General features: G+C 46.4%; 1 protein-coding gene across 1 annotated transcript in view; it reads left to right on the top strand.

The window, feature by feature from the left end:
* ANLN (anillin, actin binding protein) overlaps positions 1 to 14,621 on the top strand; it is a 97,991-nt gene extending 83,370 nt beyond the window's left edge. The window contains exons 21-24 of the mRNA XM_081932589.1: positions 10,786 to 10,872; positions 12,493 to 12,600; positions 13,805 to 13,977; positions 14,233 to 14,621. Of these exons, the coding sequence (XP_081788715.1) occupies positions 10,786 to 10,872; positions 12,493 to 12,600; positions 13,805 to 13,977; positions 14,233 to 14,356 (492 nt within the window). The 3' untranslated portion in view covers positions 14,357 to 14,621. The remainder of the gene's footprint in view (positions 1 to 10,785; positions 10,873 to 12,492; positions 12,601 to 13,804; positions 13,978 to 14,232) is intronic.
* Positions 14,622 to 20,839: the final 6,218 nt, after the last annotated feature.

The raw sequence follows: 20,839 nt of genomic DNA, 5'->3' as shown, positions 1-20,839 counted from the left end.
AAAGAGCACCAGTGGCCATTTTGAAAGGGAAAATTTGGCACGGTCGCCATTTTGAAAATAACTGTCGTTCCAATGGCAGTGTGAACTTCTAAAGTGTTACCATGACTATTATCAGGCTGGCATGGGGGGGGGGGATTCCATGCATGCCTTTGACTGGAGTCTGGTGTCATGTCTACAGCCTAGTTGGAGAATATGACGCAGGACAAAAGGGAAGGGATACAGGGGTAAAGGTCAAACACAATTAAGCGAAAGCAATTTTGGCTCTACAGGAGTTCACCCCAGAATGTCGATTCTAATAAATGATTGGATTTCTTTTGAACTTTGTCTCAAGGCTCGTAAATTAATTAGGTCATCTTCTGGGAACTTCACAGAGAGCCAAAACTGATTTTTTTTAAAAAAATCTGGGTTTCCTGAAACCCAGGTTCTCCGAGCACTCCCCTAATGTTTGGGCTGCTTGGTGGGAAAATCGGGTTGAGAGATTGATTGCAGCTGGAGGTATGCGGCAATGCCAAGCAGCGGTGCTTTTCTAAGAAGCAGAAGCAAGAGAAGATAAGTACTGGTAGAAATTCCCTTGCCCTAGTCCCAAGATACTGGGAAGGGTCTCAAGCAAGCTGGCAAAGGTAGACTGGAGGTGGCACTGGAAACAAGTCAGGCTCCCAAAGCCCCAGATGGAATCCCGAGGGAGTGCAAAAAAGCAACAGAGGGGGGATTTTTACCGAACCACCCTTCATGATGAGGGGCCATCATGCAGCCCAAAAGAGAGAGGAGGGACATCTGATCCTGTTGAAGGGAGGAGATGCAAACTAGAGTGCCGCCCACCTCCCCCTCCCAATAGAAGGAGAAGGAGCCCAAAACGGCAACCAGTGCCTCCCCCACGCAGCAGGCAGGCTGCCAAGAGCAGGCAACCCCCTCCCTCTCTCCAAACAAGGGGTGAAGAAGATGTCCAGCCATATCAGGTGCAAGCATACCAAGGCCGACAGGAGGCTGGGGAATTAGGGCTGAGTGACCCATCCCAATTCAGGGGAAAGTTTGACGGAGACTCAGACCAGCTAGCCCTATTCCTTGATTCAGCTGATATCCACCTAGGACGCTATGGGTACCCATCCCCCAAAGCCATGGTGAATACCATCGCACAGGGTCTAAAGGGAGAAGCAAGGGAATGGCTAGCTGCCCTCCACAAGAGGAGAGCCCCCCAACTTCAAGACATAGATGACTTCCTGCAACTGCTAGAGGCCAGATTTGAGGAGGTGGAGGAGGAGGACCCATATGCGGAGGAGGAACTCAGCAACCTAAAGCAAAAGGGCCGCCCCATCAAAGAGCACATCCGTGAATTTAGGAGGGTTATAGCAAGGCTACCCCCTTTATCAGAGCGGCTGCTGGTGCATTTTTTCAGAACAAGCTTAGACAAGCAAATTGCCCAAGTAACTGCATATTGCGACATCCCAAATCAACTCTTTGAGTGGTTCCGAGTAGCAACAAAAGTCGACAGTGGGCTGCGCATCAATGACATGACAAAGCAACCAGACACACAAAAGAGGTCAACCTGACCTGAAACCACCCAGCCAGCAGGGAACCACAGCAGGCTCTGAGACCAGTCCTCCTTCGAAGTCTGCTGAAATGCTACAGATGCTGGGGGATGCGCCACATGGCAGCTGCATGCCCAACACAAGCCGCAAAACCAAGGCCAGATCCACCGCCCAGGGCACGACCGGAACGAGGAAACGGACCACCAACATGTTCAAGGAAACCCTCCAGTCTGCAAAGGCCCCTCCCCCCTCAGGCGAAAATGATGGAACCCCAGGCAACGACAACCAGTCACCTGAATCATATGACAGTGAGGACGAGGGAGAAAATGACCCAATGGTGAGTGAATCAATTCACCCTTTTCTTTTTCCAATACAGCCCCAAAACCAGGAAATCAGGGGGATTTTCAAGCCCTAATAGACTCAGGCTGCACAAGGTGCTTGATCAACCTAACCACAGTCCTGAAACGGGATCAGAGCAAAAAGACTGGCCCACCCGATCCAGTTCGAGGAGGTTGATGGGTTCCTAATGGGAGAAGCCTATGTCACCCACCTGAACCAGTGAGGCTAGAGCTAGCGGATCACTGGGAAGTAATTTGATTCATAATATCCCCCAAAATGGCAGATGCAGTCATAATGGGACTTTCCTGGCTAGACAAGTGGGGACCAATTATCTGGTGGCAAGGGGGTACCTGCAGACTTAGGATATCAAGGGGCCCCCAACCCCTTCGACACCAGCAAGCAGAAGCACCACCCATGCTGGAAACCCCCCAAGAGACCCCATGAGAACAACTGGCAAACACATCCAACAAAACCCCAGAGGCCGAACTGATATTGGAACTGATTCCGATAGAATATCAGGACCTCGCAGAAGCATTCAGCGAGGCTGAGTGCGATGTTCTGCCTCCCCACCGGGAGACAGACTGTGCTATCGAAATCATCCCCGGGGCAAAACTACCCAAGCCCAAACTGTACGCCATGAGGCCCCGGGAAATGCATGACATACGCAAATACATAGACAAAAACCTAGCAAGGTGGTTCATTGAGCCAGCCAAGCCACAGGTCGCAGCACCAGTCCTCTTCAAAGAAAAAAAAACATTGAACCATGAGATTGTGTGTGGACCCAGGGATAAATGGGGTGTGTGTACACAATGTATACCCCCTCCCCCTCATAAAGGATATGCTGTCTCATCTGGCCAAGGGAAAAGTCATCACCAAACTAGACCTTAGAGAAGCATACTACTGAGTATGTATCAGAGAGGGAGATGAATGGAAAACAGCGTTCAACTGCCCCCTAGGGAGGTTTCAATTCAAAGTGATGCCTTTCGGGCTAAACGGGGCCCCAGCGGTATTGACGCAGTTAATAAATGAGGTGCTGCACGAGCGTCTCTACAAGAGGGTCCTCGTCTACCTAGATGACATCCTTATCTACACGGAGACCATGGATGAAGACATACCCCTGATCCACCAAGTACTGGAGAAACTTCTGGCAGCCAACCTGTACATCAAGGTATCAAAATGCGAATTCCACCATTCACTACCTGGGTTACCGAGTGTCAAATGAGGGGATAGAGATCGACCCAGCGAAAGTGCAAGCCGTCCTAAGCTGGCATCCCACTCGCACCCGCAGACAGCTGCAAGCTTCCTAGGGTTCGCGAACTTCTACAGGCAATTCATCCCCTCCTTTGCTACGATTGGCAAACCCCTGACAGACCTCCTGAAGACAGGGAGCCTAGGAACGAAACCTCATCCGGGACAACCCCTACCATGGGACCTAACCTGCCAAGAAGCGTTTGAGACACTAAAATAAATGTTTGCAAAGGAGCCAGTGCTGAAGCATCCCAACCTTGAGCAACCTTTCGTGATCCAAGTCTGATGGGCTCAATATTTCAACCATTTTGATTTTGTCTTAAAGTACATTCCAGGCCGGAGGAACTTTCTAGCTGACGCCCTCTCCCTCATTCCTCAGTACAAATGCGAGCAGGAGCACATAGTGGACACCATCATTCTCTCTACTCAAACAGCTGCCCAAGTAACCACTAGGCGGCAACACTGTGCCCGGCAAGTCCAACCCGCAAGTGAGCTAACCACGAGACTGAACTGAAAACCGAACTGTTAGCAGACCCCTGGTTCCAGAATAACCAACACATCTTGATGAAAAGATATGACCTTGCATGGAAGGGGACGAAACTCTACGTCCCAGAATTCCTATGTACTCTAGTTCTCCAGAGGAGTCACGACGCCAAACCGACAGGCCACTTTAGATTCCTAAAGACTTTATACTTATCCCGGAGGCAATTCTGGTGGCCTGGTATAAAGAAAGATGTGGATAGTTACGTGAAAAGTTGCACCATCTGCACCACAATGAAGAGACGACCAGGAAAAACCCCTGGACTGCTGCAAACAGTAGCAGAGCCAATGAGGCCGTGGGAGGAGATCACAATGGACTTTATAGTAGAGTTGCCAAAAAGTAGAGGAAACACAGTGATTTGTGCTGTAATAGATCTGTTCTCCAAACAGGCACACTTCATACCCTGTAGAGGACTACCCTCGGCTCACAAGCTGGCTAAACTGTTCGTGAAACATATCTCCCAACTGCATGGAGTACCTTGAAGAATTATCTCACACAGAGGGGTCCAGTTCACGGCTAAGTTCTGGAGGGAGTTCCTGGGGTCCATTGGGTCATCTCAGGGTCTTAGTTTAGCTTTTCATCCGAGCACCAATGGGGCAGCAGAGAGACTGAATGCCATGATAGAGCAGTACCTGAGGTGTTACGTGAACTATCAGGAGTCCAATTGGGCAGACCTTTTATCTTTTGCTGAGGTTGCGTAGAATAGTTCTGTTCACAGTAGCACAGGACTCACGCCATTCAAAATAGTGAGCGGTATGGACTTCGTCCCAATGCCTGAGTATCCAAGGGATCCCCCCTCCTCAGTCAGCTTGACTGATTGGACGTCAATGCTGAAAGCAACCTGGGAAAATGTAAATAAGGCACTGACTAAAGTGGCACAAACCTATAAAAAGCAGGCAGATAAACACTTGGCTCCGCAACGGCCATTCCGGGTGGGAGAGAAGGTTTACCTCTCCACAAAATATTTGAGATTAAAACTGCCAGCAAGAAACTGGGGCCGAAGTTTATGGGACCATTCCCCATAGTAAAGATCATCAACCCAGTCACAGTGCAATTGAAACTATCTCAATTGTTGGGGAAGATACACCCAGTGTTTCATAGTAGCCTCTTGAAACCTGTGATCGGATCCACTCTGAGACCACTACCCCAGGAACCCCCGGGCCCTATGTTCATAGGGGGCCAAACCCATTATGAAGTTCAACAAATCCTCAATTGGCACAGGAGACAACTCTAATACTTAATCAAGTGCAAGGCCTACCCATTATTGGAGGCATCTTGGATGAAAAGTAGGAATATCCAGGCTGATCGCCTCATAGCAAAATTCCATGCAGAAAATCCAAGCAAGCCTGGGGAAGGGACACATCCATCCCTAAGTTATATACATGTACTCAAATTGTCTTTGTCACACAGGTCGCTTTCGGGAATTGATGGGAGCCGGATGTCAACTTCTAAAGTGTTGCCATGACTATTATCAGGCTGGCATTGGGGGGGGGGAGAAATTAATTAGGTTGTCTTCTGGGAAGTTCACATGCAGATAGTGTGGTAGATCATCTATCTGCCGTGGAGAGAGACGGTCAGGGGGGTTTGCTTTTGGTAGCTGGAGAGCCTGATCCCTCAGCCTTGCCTTTCTCGTCCCAGGGCAGCAATACAACTAAGCCACATGATAAGAGCTCTAAGGACTCTAAATCATCCAGCAAGGGCTCCAAGTCTAAAAAGACCTCTAAGTTAGCAGAGAAAGAGACTTCCCCACCCCCCAGACCAAAACCAGGCCTCATCACCATTCCTCCACTTCCAAACCAGGCCACAGCCCTCCTCTGCAGTTGGATCCTGGGCCTGGCCCGTTTAGCCCAATGCTGTCTATTAATACTTCAGGGCTTTGGGGGCAATCTGCACCACCAGCCCCTAAGGAGCCTCGCCTACCTAGCAGACATGTGGAGACCACATTTATGCCTATGGCTGCCGGCTTACGCCCTGAGTATCTGACCCCTGCCATGCCACTAGATTACCAGTCCTTCATTGCAGAGGCCATTAAGCGGGATTGCAGCTGGGTTGCAGCAACAGCGTGTGCCGCCACACCACCACCGGCCGCCCTCGCTCGCATCCAAAATGATCTTGTTCCCAACCTTGGGGTGGACCAATCGCCTCAGTGCCACCATCGCAGTCGCTCCCCAAGCTCAGAGGAAGGGGAGATCAGGGAATCCAAGCTGTCTGAGGAAGAGAGGGCAAGCCCCGACAAGCTGGTTGCCTTAGACCTCTTTCCGCCAGCTCTGTTCAAACCTCTGCTTTCCAAGGCAATCGCTGCAGCTGATATGGGGGGACTGTGGAGGCTCCCTCAACCTCTGGAGCCACCAAGTCAGCCAGCACATGGTTTACTGAGCATTAACTGGAGATGGACACCATCCCTGCTCCCCAGCTGTTTATGGACGCCATCCAGAGACAATGGGCTACACCAATGGGCTGCAGTGTCAGGCCTAGCCCGTCCAACTCTGACAGGTGATTTTACAACATGGCAGAGGGCCTTGACAAACTGTTGCTTATGGCTGATGGTGGATGCCCCGATTTTGGCCCTTCACTCTAATACTACGTTACCCGGGAAGAGGTCCTAAAACCCGAGGAGAAGAAGGCCGACCAAACTCCAGCGAGGCCACCAAGCAGCGGCTTGGGCAGTCCGGGCTTCAGCAGCAGCTTCCTTTTTTTCTCGCTCTAGCCTATGTTGGTTGCAGCAGCTGCAGGAGAGAATCCCAGCCGGGGATTCCAGGGCAAACCAAAACCTGAATAAGATCATAGCTGCAATATAGTTTTCGGCTGATGCCACCCTGAGTGCCACCAGATTCACCTCTCGGGCCATGGTGTCATCCGTGGCCTCCCGCAGAGTCCTGTGGCTGCGCTCGTGGCAAACTTACCTCTGTCACAAGTGGCGTCTGGCTTCAGAACCATACAAAGGGGGGAGGACTTGTTTGGGGATTCCCTCACACCCTCCTAGTAGAGGGAAAAGACAAGCGTAAGGTCTTGCCCACAAATTACAAGAAAGGGACATATCGTCCGGCGCCCTACCCCAGATGACAGGGAGCTAGACAGCAGGATTATGAGGGCTCCTTTAGGAATCAGGATTATGGTCCCTTTAATTTTAGACAGCAAGGTGACTTTGGACACTGCCAAAGGCAACAGTCGTACCACCAGCAGCGGGGCAATCAGTCCAAGCGACCCTTTCGTGGTGGGAGAACCGGTTCAGCCACAGGCCTTGAGCAGCCTCGCAACTAGTTCCCCATTGGTGGGAGGTTAATACACTTTGCGGAAATGTGGGAGACCACCACTTCTGACCGTTGCATCATCACTACAGTGAGGGCAGGTTTAGCCCTTGAGTTCCTTTCGTTCCCTCCATGTTTTTTCATTAGGTCCCCAGTCTCTAGTAATAGACAGCAACAGCTCTTAATGAGCTCGGCCATCTGGCATCTTTTGGACATTGAGGCCATCCAACCGGTGCCAGTTGACCAACGTCATCTGGGTTTTTATTCTGTGTTATTTGTTATCCCCAAGTCCTCGGAAGGTTGGAGCGCTATTTTGGATTTGAAACATCTTAATAAATACTTGAAATACCGACAGTTTAAAATGCACTCCTTGCAGTCAATTTTAGAAAGAGTCCGACAGGGTGACTATCTCCTCTATCGACTTGATAGAGGCATATTTGCATATACCTTTCCTCCAGGACCACCGTTGTTTCCTCCATTTTTGCTATGATAATTGTCATTATCAATACAAAGCCCTATCTTTGGCCTCTCATCTGACCTCGGGCTTTCACTAAGGTGTTGGCTGCCCTGACGGCCCATTTGAGAACTATGCCCATCAGGATTGTCTTATCTAGATGACATCTTGATATTGTCACACTCAAGGGATAAGGCCATGAGGGACTTCAACACCACTATTCAAATTCTCCAATACCATGGTTTTTCCATCAACAAGAACAAGAGTCACTTTGTACCTACCATTTGCGTCTTGCACTTGAGGGCTTGGATTGACATGGAGGCGACCCAGGTGTTCCTCTCTGAGGAGAGACAAGACAGTCTCTGTCAATTAGTGTCTTAGGTGGAGAGGGAAAGGAAGTTATCACTAGTTACCTTGGTTAAGTTGCTGGGGAAGATGGTTACAGCCATCTCAATTGTCCCTTGGGCGAGACTACGCACCAGAGAATTACAATGGAGAATTACAATTTTGTGAATATTGCCCTTCCAAAAGGAACGGAGGAGCACTTCCCTGACTATGGTTATCTTGCCCGGTGAGGTATGACACTCCTTGTGTTGGTGGAGGTCCCCTGCGATCAAAAAAGGGTGTCAATTTGGGGTGGAGGACAGGATCATGATCACAACTGATGCGAATCTCTGAGGCTGGGGTGCCCACTTTGATGCACATTTTGCACAAGGCAGATGGTCAAAGGAGGACGGTACCTTGAGTATTAACCTCCTTGAGCTCAGAGCCATCCGTCTTGCCCTCCTCCACTTCGTAGACATGATCAGGGGGACTCATGTACTGGTTCTGACCGATAATATTACGGCCAAGGCCCATGTGAACAGGCAGGGGGGCATCAGGTTGAAACAACTAATGGGGGAGGCGGAAGAGCTGGGTCGCTGGGTGGAGGTTAACCTCCTGTCCCTCGCCGCTGAGCACATTTCAGGGGTTGACAATGTGAGGGCAGACTGGTTCATCCGCTCTACCCTGGATCAGGAAGAGTGGAGATTACACCCTTCTCTCTTCCAGGAGATTACACGATGGTTCGGGGTTCCGATCATGGACCTCTTCGTCTCTCCAGCCAATGCTCAACTGCCCCGGTTCCTCACGAGGTTCCCTGTGACAGGTGCAGAAGGAACGGACGCCCTTCACTGGCCCTGGCCTCAGGGACTACTATACTCCTTCCCACCACTTCCACTTTTGTCCAGAGTCGTGCACAAGATCATTTCGTCCAGATCATACTAATTGCCCTGCATGGTTTGCAGATCTTCAGATATTGTCCATCGAGAGGCCCTGGAGGATCCCGCCAGACAAGGCCTCCCTCAGCCAGAGGTCACTGGAGCACCCGGACCCCCAGGGGCTCCAATTGACCGCCTGGCGCTTGAGCGGGAGGGTCTGATGCTTGACAGATTTTCAGCTAGAGTCATAGACACTATACAGGCATCCAGACGGCCCTCCATGGATCGCATTTATAACGCTACCTGAGTGTTTTGTGAATGGTGCTCTAATAGGATAACGCCAGTTTCAGCCTCGGTTACCCAGGTCCTGGAGTTTCTCCAGGACAGTCTGGACAAGGGGTTATCGCCCAATACCCTTAGTTGGTAAGTGACGGCCTTGTCCACCATGTTGTCTTGGGGAGGGGATCGGTCATTATCCCACCACCCGGTGGTTAGGTGGTTTTTAAAGGGGGCATCTAATCTGAGGCCACCTTTAGCGCACAGATACCCCACATGGGACTTGTCGAAGGTTCTCATCGCTCTCACGAAGCCCCCATTTGAGCCCCTGGATACTATTCCTCTGCAATTTCTTTCCCTGAAAGTGACGTTCTTAGTTTCCATCACCTCTGCTCGGAGGATATCAGAGCTCCAGGTACTACCAATTAGGGAGGGTCTGTGTACTTTTTATGAGGATAGGGTGATTCTCAGGCTGGACCCTTCCTTTCGCCCTAATGTCAATTTGTGGTTCCATCGGGCACAGGAGATTATATTATTGGACTTTTGTCTATCACCATCAAGGCTATTAGAGGAGTAGTGGCACATGCTGGATATCTGGCGGGCACTCAAACCTTTATCCAGTGGACATTTGAGGAAGACGGAATGTCTCTCTGTCTCTTTCCAACCTTCCTCCCTGAGATAGAGGGTATCAGTCACTACCATAGGCAGGTGGGTTAGGAAATATATTGCCATGGCCAATTTTTCCAACGAAGAGCCAATTCCACAGGGGATTACGGCCCATTCCACCAGGAGCTCTGCCACCTCTGCGGTGTGGAATACCCAGGCTTCCCTGCGGGAGATCTGCAGGGCAGCAGTGTGGGCGACCTCGCCCTTTTTTCAGAATTATAAACTGGACAAATTCGCTTCGGCAGATGCTGCCTTTGGCCGTGGGGTTCTACAGGCAGCACATGCTGACAGGTAGTCCAACAGTCTTCCCTCCCAATGGAGACTAGCTAGGGTATGTCCCATACATGGATGCTATCTCCATCTCTATTGAGAAAGGGTGTTGGTACTTACCTGATACACCTCTTCTAATAGAGTGGAGATAGCATCCAGCCCCGCCCTATATGGAGACTGTTTTCCATTCTTGCCTGGGGAGATGATTGCTCAGTTGGTTTATGTCATTTCTTATGGAACTTCTTGTTTGCGTTTGCACTGAATGGTTTATTAAAGTTGAAGTTTGGATAACACGTGGAGTCTGTGTCTTTGTTCTTCGTCGTAAGCTGGGTGGAGTCACTCACAGGGACGGGTTATATAGGTGGTTAATTAATTAGTAATCAGACTCAGTCCAATCAGAGAACGGACAGTGTTAACCCATACATGGATGCTATCTCCACTCTATTAGAAGAGGTGTATCAGGTAAGTACCAACACCCTATCTCTACATCATTAACATATCTTAACATTTGAACCCCATTGATTTTTTAAGGATGGATATTCTGATATTTTGAGACACCTGTTTTGACAAAATACAATAAATGATACTGGTAGGGGCCAGTGGTAAAGTTCAACTGAATGTGTTTGGTGGCATAAATTCTGAAGCTTCAAAGATTACACATAAAACGAGGCCCTGCCTTTTGCCTCTTAGAGAGCTGAATCACAGGACAGACAGACAACCCCACTGCAGGAAGCTGCCTCTGAATACTTTGGTTCTGCTATTGTTTTCATTCTTTAAAATTGGCTATTGCCAAGTTATGCTTCTGTTTCAGTGGCATAATTGGTCAGTTCTTAGAAATGTAGCACTTAGATTATTTTGCATGGCTGATTTGGCTCTCTGGATTATTATCAGGTTTCTCTTGACAAAGATTCAAACTGAAAGCAGGAGCATCAAATGCCTCAAAAGATGCAAATCTCCAAAAAAAGGCTAATTGGAAAAGAAAAGAAACTGATATTAAATAACCACTGTGTATTTTTAGGTTCCTTTCTTATCTCCTCTGGAAGGGCATATACATCTAAAGGTTAAGTGTCAAATTGATTCTGGTGTGGAAGAGAGAGGGTTTTTGGTAAGTTATAGTACCTATTTTAATGTAGAGTGAGATCTTGATTTTACTTTGTTCTAATTTTAAGAATTTATAAAACTCTTTTGACTATGATAAATTTTCTAACATTATGTGGCTTTTCTAAGTTCTGGTTTAAAAAGCACGTACCAGCATCTGTTAAATTGCATTATTTGCAATTTATTATTATTATTTTGTAATTGACCAAATATTGTTGACTCCACTAGATGGCAAAATATGCTATAGAAATGCTCACAGTTCCAAGATCAAACTAGTTATTTAAAATAGTTATTTAAATAATGTATAGTATAAAGAATTCAAGAATGATCAAATCTAATGAAGCTAAATTAGGTCCAAAGAAGAGATTTGCTGAAGTTTAGAATACAGATAGTCTTTGGCTTATGACTGTAATTAAGCCTGGCAATGTTGATCATAAGTCATGACAGTCATAAAGTGGGTCATTAGGTGGACACATCCTATGCTATAACTTTTTTGCAGCGGTTGTTAAGCAAATGCCACAGTTAAGCAAATTCATTGTTAGATATAAGGTGGTTAAATCAGAAGTAAATGCCAGTTTCTATGAAAAAAATATAAATTGCAGTCTGATCATAGGGTGTTGCAAATGACTGTACCATATTTTCCAGCAAAATAAGCCCTAATCTAATTTTTAAGCATGCATCTAATATAAACCCTGCCCCCAAAATAAGCCCTACTGAAGGGGGTAGGCGGGGCCAGCACAGGAGGCAGCGAGCACGCTCAGACCAACAGTTTCTGGTCCCAGCCTGCGCAGCATAGGGGAGTTGATTACCTGGTCCCTGTCCAAGCAGCTGGCAAAGGCAGAGGTGGGGGGAAAGCACATGAACTGGACACACTGCACAGGCCATGGGAAACTGAGAGTCAATGGGCTAGAGCAGCGGGCAGTCATGAGAAGGCTTGTCTTCGCACAGCAGCACCAGGAGGGAGGGAGGCAATCCCAAGGAACTGTATGGGCTGCAGGAAAGCCAAGAGACACGAAGACAAGCCTTCTGCAGCTACCTGCCTCCCAGCTCCAGCCCACCACCTCTTGACTTTTCTATGGCGCAGCTGGATCACCTGCGTTCTCCCCCCTCCCCCGTGCCTCTGCCTCCATCTGCTGCTTGGACAGGGAATAAATTCACCTGCGCTTCACGAGCTGCACAACCCTAAAGTACACTGACTAAGGAACCTGTGGGCTGTTGCATATGCCAGAGGGCAGGGCACCCAGCCAGACTGATTGCCTTGAAATCGTGTTTCACTGAAAATAAGCCCTAGTGCTTATTTTGGCACCCCAAAAAATAAAAGACTGAGTCTTATTTTGGGGAAAACATGGTAAATATGGATCAGTTGCTGAGCACCCAAAATGTGAATATGTGCCTGTGCAGGGAGGAAGTGAACTTTGGATCCACATTAAAAGTAATTTTGGGGTGAGTCCACTGTAACTTTGAGTGGTCACTAAGTAACTGATCTCAAGTTGAAATGTATGGCAATTAAACAGAGTCACAATAAGAACTGTAACAGGGTCAGCTGTATGTTTGAAGGCCTGACCATGTTTACAAACAAATGAGGGAAAATGTCTATGCTCAAAAATATTTTTCTCTGTTTCTTTAGACTATGTTTGAAGATGTTAGTGGGTTTGGAGCTTGGCATCGACGCTGGTGTGCTCTTTCAGGAAATTGTATCTCTTATTGGACCTATCCAGATGATGAAAAGAGAAAGGTAATTGCAGGCTAAAATTCAAATAAAAATAATGTAGAGAGTTTTTAAAATTAAATTATGGTTTGAAATTGTATGTTTCATCAGTCTTGTATAGCTACATTATTATTAGGTAAATTCATACACAGCCAAATCCTGCATTATTTTATAATATTTGTTAGGATTACTCATTTAAGTAGGAAGAATAATATAACTTCCTGTGTATTTTGGACTCTTTGTCATGAATGAAATATTCAATTTGAAAATAAGACTGCAATTAATTATAAAGTTCATTTCTTTACTTCTCTTCTGTGTATAGTTTGCTCAGAAAGAACATGTATGTAGCTTGAGGGTGCTCCTGAGCTTATTATCTTTGAAGGCTCAAATTACCTCTGTATCTAGAATATTTATTATCAGCATGATTTGATATATTAATTAATTCTTTTTCTGGACAAGGACAGTGTGGGTGAATTTGTTCAATTACTGGTAAATTTTTGTTTTGAAGTCTATACTATAATTCACTTTATGTTTGTTCTGGAAGCTGCAACTGGTACAGAACTTTGACCAGTTTGTTGAGTGGGCACTGGTCCTGTATATGAATTATTTTGGTAGTTGTTTTTTGAACAACTAACAAAATAGGCTCAAGGTTTTGGTTACGATGTATAAAGCTCTAAACAACTTGAGGCCAGAATACTTGTCATGTAGCCTCCAGAGAGATCATCAAGAGAGGTTTTATACCAAAAATGTCACTAGGCATTACCTGGGCCTTATGTAAAAAGAAAAGTTTGTGGAATAAAAAAGGCATCTATTTTAGCATAATAGTTTATGACATACCATCCTAAAAGAATTATTGTTTAGAATGTTTATTTAATATTTCATTTTTAAAAGACAGTTAAACCCTATTTAATTAGAGCCTAGTACAGTGTACTCTATATGCACCATCACACATCTGCTGTGATTTATGTAATCTGCATAATGAAAATTATATCATTTGGAACTGTATTATAGTTAGCATATTAATGTAGTTGCATAAAGAACATAAATGCCTATAGTATACTGTTCTCTGCTTCCACGGAGTTTCTACAATTTCTTTCTCTAAATTAGTCTGATAATTTTGTTACTTTTATTGAATAGTTTTATTATATATTTTGTTTTTCTGTAAGCTTCCTTGCCGTGTTATAGTATTATAAACAGAAAACAAATCTATAACTAATATTTTTAATTTCAGCATCCATTGGGCTCCATAAATTTGGCAAACTGCACGAGTCACCAGATTGAACCAGTCAACAGAGAATTCTGTGCTCGTCCAAATACTTTTGAGCTAATTACTGTTCGTCCCCAGAGAGAAGATGATAAGGAAACATTAGTTAGCCAATGCAGAGACACACTCTGTGTTACCAAGTAAGCACTTTTCTAATCCATATTTTGTTCTTCAAAGAATTGAGTATATATTTTCTCTATTTCAGGTAGCTTTAAATTGAGTGTTTACATGGCCTGCTATCAGCATTGTTGATTAAGTTATGAGGATGATGTTGGAATTGTGATATCTGTTTTACAATTAATAAAATAATTTTGGATACTTCCTTTACTTTTGACAATCCATTTTTCCCGTATAGGAGAATTTAAAAATTAATATCGAATCTCATTTTTTTAAAGGAACTGGTTATCAGCTGATACTAAAGATGAGCGTAATCTTTGGATGCAGAAGCTAAACCAAGTGCTTATTGACCTTCGTATGTGGCAACCTGATGCTTGCTATGTCCCTATTGGAAAACCTTGAATTATGTTTTCTCCTTAAAGCTTGCTTTAAGAGCTAAATACATACTGTTATTTTTAAATGAGTGATATGTAAGCAAATTTAATATAAGCTGAATGATGCAATATTAAGGCTACTCAGTTAAGTAGCAGATGTGCAGCTTCCACAAATATTTTCTACTGATATCACAACGTGCTATGATGTAGCTACATTTGCTCTGAAAAAATTGTAGACGTGCACTTCCTTTACATGATGTGGCTTTAAATAAACACTAATACTTTATACATTGTCCCTGTTCCTTTTTCATAATTCTGTGAATTTTTGGTAGTTTTTTATTCTTAAGGTATGAAGTTTTCAGCAAAAATAAAAATGCCTGTCAGAAGAATTGTCTTCCAGTTAATGTTTTCTTGACATAGGGCAAAAGATTGGATCCAGATATACCTAAAATTAATAAGCAAATCCATAAAGTGTGAACATGAATATAGGAATATACGCAATTTCTTGATCCAAAAACAGATGTTTTAAAGAACTCTAAAACATGTTTTCTATCAGGATACCTTTCTTAACCACATTATGCTTTAGGGTTTTTTTTTTTTTTTTTTTGAGAAGTAAATCCTTCAAAATAGAGTGATTTGAATTAGTTCAGATCTGTTACAAGTTTATTTTTCCATAAACCTTGAATTGCTTCCATTCAGAGAATTGTATTTTAGGAAACCATTGAATAATCTCTGAGAATGGCACATTCTTAGTCCAAAGGGAAATGGAAGTACTCTGAATGAACTGTATCTATATGAACTCATGTCCCTAAAACATAATCTTTGGGTCAAGTAAATAAAGGGAAGGATTCAATCTAAAAACAAATGTCAGTGTCAAATTCCTAAGAGAAGAGACAAATTGGGAGAAATGTTGGCGTTATAAGATTTTCCTGTTACCTAACATGTTACATGCTTAGGAAAATAATAAATTGACTGTTAGTTGCCTAAAAGAATTCTCTCATTTTTTTATAGTGAGATAGTTTTTGTCTGATATGAAAAGCTAGAAGGAACAGAGATCAAAAAGCTCTTGACTTTCACCCTGCTGAAAAATATTGGCATTAGACTAATCTTAATGGAGAACAAATTACCAAAAAAATGCATCTGCGTCAAAGAAAACGGCATTTAACAGCAGTTTTCCTTCTCAATGAACTGAATCCTAGTCCTTCTCATCCAAAGATGCAATTGAAGGACAAACAATGGGAAAGGTCTAGTACAGTGATGGCGAACCTAAGGCACGCGGAGCCATTTGTCAGGGCACGTAAGGCGCTGCCCTGTCAGCTGGCCAGCGTGTATGCGCGCGCTGGCCAGCTGAGTTCAACCTTTTTTAAAAGCCATTTTTCGCCTTCCCCAGGCTCCAGAGGCTTTATAGAAGCCTGGGGTGGGTGAAAAGAGCCTCCCCTGGAGGCCCTGCGGAGGCTTCATGAGCTTCCGTAAAGCCTCCGGAGTGTAAAAAACCAGCCCTACGGGCAAACCGGAAGTTTGGGAACGGACTTCCGGTTTGATCTGAGGGTCATTTTGAGTGCTCCAAAGGCATCAGGGAAGCCTCCGGACCATCTCTGAAGCCTTTGGAGCGCTCAAAACGACCCTCTGAGCAAACCGGGAATCACTTCCGGTTTGCTTGGAGGATCGTTTTGAGCGCTCCGAAGGCTTCAGGGACTGTCCAGAGGCTTCCCTGACACCTCCGGAGGGCGTCCAGGGCAGTGGGGGAGGCTGTTTCCGCTCTCCCCAGGCTCCTATAAAGCCTCTGGAGCCTGGGGAGGGCGAAAAAGCATGTAAATATGGGGGGGAGTGCCTGTAGTGCGCGCATGCGCACTGGGGGTAGCACATCGCATTATGGGTGCGGACGCCCGCACACGACCCCCCTGAGCTCCCCCCAGTTATGGCACACGAGCCAAAAAAGGTTTGTCATTGCTGGTCTAGTAGAAACATTAAAGTACCGCATTTTTCAGAGTATAAGATGCACCCTTTTTCCTCAAAAAAGAGGCTGAATATCTGGCTGAGTCTTATACATCGAATGCAGCATTTTTTGCCTCCTGAAGCCCTGCCCCTTAATCAAAATGGCCATGCATAGCCTTATGAAGGCTTTCAGAGAGCTCCTGGGGGCTGGGGAGGGCAGAAATAAGCAAACAATGGGCCGTTCCATAAGGCTATGCATGCAGGTTTTTTGACAAAAAGTGGGCCCGTTTTTTGCTCATTTTTGCCCCACCTCCACCCCTCGGGAGTACTCTGCAAGCCCCCCCCCCCCAGGCTATTCATGCCTTTTATTTGAAGAAAAACGGGCTGTTTTGGGAAGCTTGCATAGTGCAAAAACTCTAACTGATTGATGAGAATTACATTGATCAAGTACTGTGCCAGCAGGAACAAAGTGAGGTGCTGTAGATTGTCAGCTATTTTCTTCTCCAACACATGAATAAATACACCTGGAAACATCTACCTACCTACCTACTCTCTCTCTCTCCTTACCTACCTACTGTATTTCTCTCTCTCTCTATCCCTCTATCTACCTACCTATTCTCTCTCCCTACCTATGTACTGTATTTCTCCTGTGATCGTGGAGACATCGTGGGTTTGCTCTATTCAGTAACCAATTGGATTGAACCTACACTTATGATGTCATCGAGCTCTTGGTGACTCCTCCCAGTTTAGACTCAATCCAATCAGGAGTAGCTGTCAGAATTGATCTCACCTCCAAATTTGAGCATTAATTGGTGAATTGTTTCCAAATATTTTCCCTTTAAATTGAATTTTTAAATGATTTTTTTCTCCTGAATACTTTGGCAGCGGTTCCAGTCCATTTTGAGGCTTCACTGCCATTTTGAGGCTCCGAAAAGCCTCAGAGAAAAAAAGTGGTGGCCATTTTGAGGCTCTGAAAAGCCTCAGAAAAAAGTGGCGGCCATTTTGAGGTTTTTTTTTTAAAGGCAGGAAGACAGCAGCAGCTGTTGGAAGTGCCCAGTGACCCAGAATCTTCCTAGCAAGACCGGATCAGGAGCGCCTGGCCATCAAACGGGTGAGACCATTGCCTTTCTTTATATTGACCTTGACCTATCTCTGGTGAGATGGCTGACCTGCCTGTGGCAGCAGATAAAGGCTCAGAGGAGGCAGGGCCATCCGGAGTAAAGAGTAGCAGGAAGAGACCAGACAAAGATGCTTCTTCCTCAGGGGTGAATCCCAAGGTCTCTAAATCTGCTACCAGAGCAGAAGAGTGCAGACAGAAGGCCCTAGAAAAAGAATTTCAGAAGGCCCAAAATCAGCAAATTCAAACTGCTCAGATCTCTCTCCCTCCTCCTGAAGGGCTCCAAGTTACCTACCCAGAACCTCCAGTCTTACTTCCCATGGTTTCTTGCCCATGAATGGCTGATTCAGATGGGGAATTGTCATCTTCAGAGTCTTCCTCCTCTATTGAACCTGATAACAGAGGCAATGTCCCTCTCAATAGGGAGCGCACTTTTGAACAGGTTTCCCTCCCTATTGCCCATGGTTCTGGGGTTTCCCAGGCCACATTCTCACCTGCAGATACGGCAACCATAATTGCTGAAGTCTTTAAGCAGGTCATGGCTGCTGGACTGCAACAGCACCCCCAGCCTGCTCCATCACATAGCCACAAGCATAGATCTTCTGGAGCTGCCCAACCACCTGCGCCCTCTGCTTCTACCTCTCAGGCTTCCGTCTGTGGGGAGCAAGACAACATTCGGGATTCAGATCTGTCTGACGATGAAGTGGTCACCCCGGATGCCCCGGCCTTTGCCGGATTATTCAAAACCGATCACTTTAAATCACTTCTACTTAAAGCCATTAAGGCTGGTAACTTACCATCTTCTGCTTCAGCCTCTGCTTCACAGGCTAAATCAATAGAACCAGCTATCACTGAGCATCCCAGCTCTCTATTCACCAAACCTACAGTGGAGAAGGAGGTGATTCCTGCCCCCAAGATCTTCATGAAAGTGATCCAAAAGCAGTGGGAGTCCCCGGGCACAGGTCCACAGCCAACCAACCTCAACAACCTCTCTATAACATCGCTCCTGAACTCACCAAATTCCTCAAGACTCCTCCAGTGGACGCACCAGTTGCAACTCTATCATCTCCTATAGTGGTCTCTGGAGCCCCTGAAGAAGTCCTCAAACCAGAGGAGAAAAGGTCAGATCAAACCTTAGTCAAAAACTATCAGGCAGGGGCTTGGGCTGTTAGGGCCTCCACAGCCACCTCTTTTTTCTCCAGGGCAGCCCTAGTGTGGATTGAACAACTTCAGGAGCGCATTGATCCCACTGACACTAGATTGCATAGGGACCTCAACAAGATTAGGGCAGCCATTGAATATGCTACTGATTCTTCTCTCAATGCTGCCAGGTTCACTTCTAAAACCATGGCCTCTTCGGTCACGGCCAGGCGTCTGCTTTGGCTCAAACCATGGGAGGTGGATGTCTGTACCAAGTGACGCCTAGCAGCCTCCCCCTACTGTGGCACCCAATTATTTGGTACCCCTTTGGATCTGTACCTTATGGAGTCTAAAGACAAGCACAAAGTCCTTTCATCCATCTATAAGAAACAGGACAGTCACCCCTCTTCCTTCTACAGGAGGTCACCCTTTCAGCCAGCAGAAGGGGGATATTCCTTCTACCATCTGCAACGACAATCCTTCACTCCCAGACAGGGATCTAACCAGACAGATCTAACAGAAATGCCCAACTAAGAAGTCTTACTGTGGAGGATACAACCACCATTGTTCACGACGAAAGTGACTATCTGGACTCTCTTCCAATCGGAGGTCGCCTAGCGTTCTTTCCCATCGCTGGGAAGAGACCACGACCGACAATTGGATACTCAAAAGTGTAAAATTCGGCCTGATGCTGGAATTTCTTTCCATCCCCCAGGAGCATTTTGTACCATGCCTGGTCTCTCAGTATCCTCGCAAGAGGTTACTGATGGAACAGGCCATCCAACACGTGCTGGAGATCTGGACCATCCAACCGGTTCCTCCTCATCAGAAAGGGCAGGGCTTTTATTCCCGCCTCTTCGTGCTACCAAAGAGCTCCGGGGGATGGAGAGCAATTTTGGATCTAAAATCATTGAACTGCCATATTGTCTACCGTCGGTTCAAGATGCATTCTCTGCACATTATCCTGCAGTGAGTCAGAAAAGGCGATTTCCTCACGTCAGTAGACTTGAATGAAGCTTACCTTCATGTCCCCATCTTCATAGACCACCGAAAATATCTGCATTTCTCCTAAGGGGGGAAGGCAATTCCAGTACCGAGCTCTTCTGTTTGGACTGTCCTCAACCCCCAGGGTATTCACAAAAGCACTGGCAACACTAGCCGCCCACATCAGGTCATCTCCAATTCGGATTCTCTGCTACCTGGACGAGTTCTCCTGTTGTCCAGGTCGCTGTCTCAAGCAGAAAGGGATCTTGCTCTCACCATCCACACCTTGCGAGATCACGGGTTTGGGGTGAATCTCAAGAAGAGTCACCTCATACCTGGAACTCACATTCTTCACCTCGGAGTCCTAATAGACACCATGGCGGAAAAGGTACATCTGTCCAACAACCACATACACAGTCTGAGGGAAATTGTCAGAAAAGTCCTGCGCCTCTGCAAGGAGTCTCTTCTTCTCTCCCAAGTTTTGGGCAAGATGGTATCTTGCTTCGGAATTGTCCCGTGGGCCAGGTTCCACAGCAGGACCCTTCAATGGTTCATGCTTCCGCATCAGAAGACCGACAAGAGCTGCTCCCCTCTCAGGGCCTCCCTTCCCAGACAGGTCTTACAGTCCCTCAAATGGTGACAGTCCCTGGCAATTTTGCAGGGAACCTTGTTCACAGATCCGAGCCATCTCACACTTACGACAGACACAAGTCTGACGGGGTTGGGAGCGCACATGCAGGAGCTAGTGGCTCAGGGTCAGTGGTCCCTTGAAAGCCAAAACAGCATAAGTTGGCTAGAGTTGCAGGCGGTATGTCTGACCCTCATTCAATTCCAACACACAGTCCAGGACAACCATATTCTAATCCTAGCAGACAACACCACGACCAAGGCACACAAAAAGGCAGGGGGGAACAGGTTCCTGGCCCCTAGTGCAGGAGTCCACCCTGTTGTGTTGGTGGGTGGAATCTCACCTGTCATCTCTCAGGGCAGGGCACATCTCAGGAGCCTCCAATGTCCAGGCAGACTGGCTGAGCCGGACCAGGAGAGATCAGGTGGAGTGGAGCATCCATCCGAACCTCTTCCATCAACTGACGTTTCGATTTGGCCTGCTGGTCCAAGACCTGTTTGTGACGGCAGAAAACAACCAGGTACCCAGATATTATTCTCGGTTCGTGGATCCCATGGCAGAAGGAGTAGACGCCCTCAGGTGCCATTGGCCCAAAGATCTCCTGTACTCTTTTGCGCCTTTCCCTCTCATCCAAAGGGTTATTCAGAAAATGTTGGAGCAAGAGGCAGACCTCTTACTGTTGGCGCCCAATTGGCCACGTCGGCCTT

This window comes from Natrix helvetica, assembly GCF_964273705.1.
Source record: "Natrix helvetica genome assembly, chromosome: Z".
NCBI lineage: Eukaryota > Metazoa > Chordata > Lepidosauria > Squamata > Natricidae > Natrix > Natrix helvetica.
Note: the sequence above shows the minus strand (reverse complement) of the source record. Positions and strands in the feature narration are given on the sequence as shown.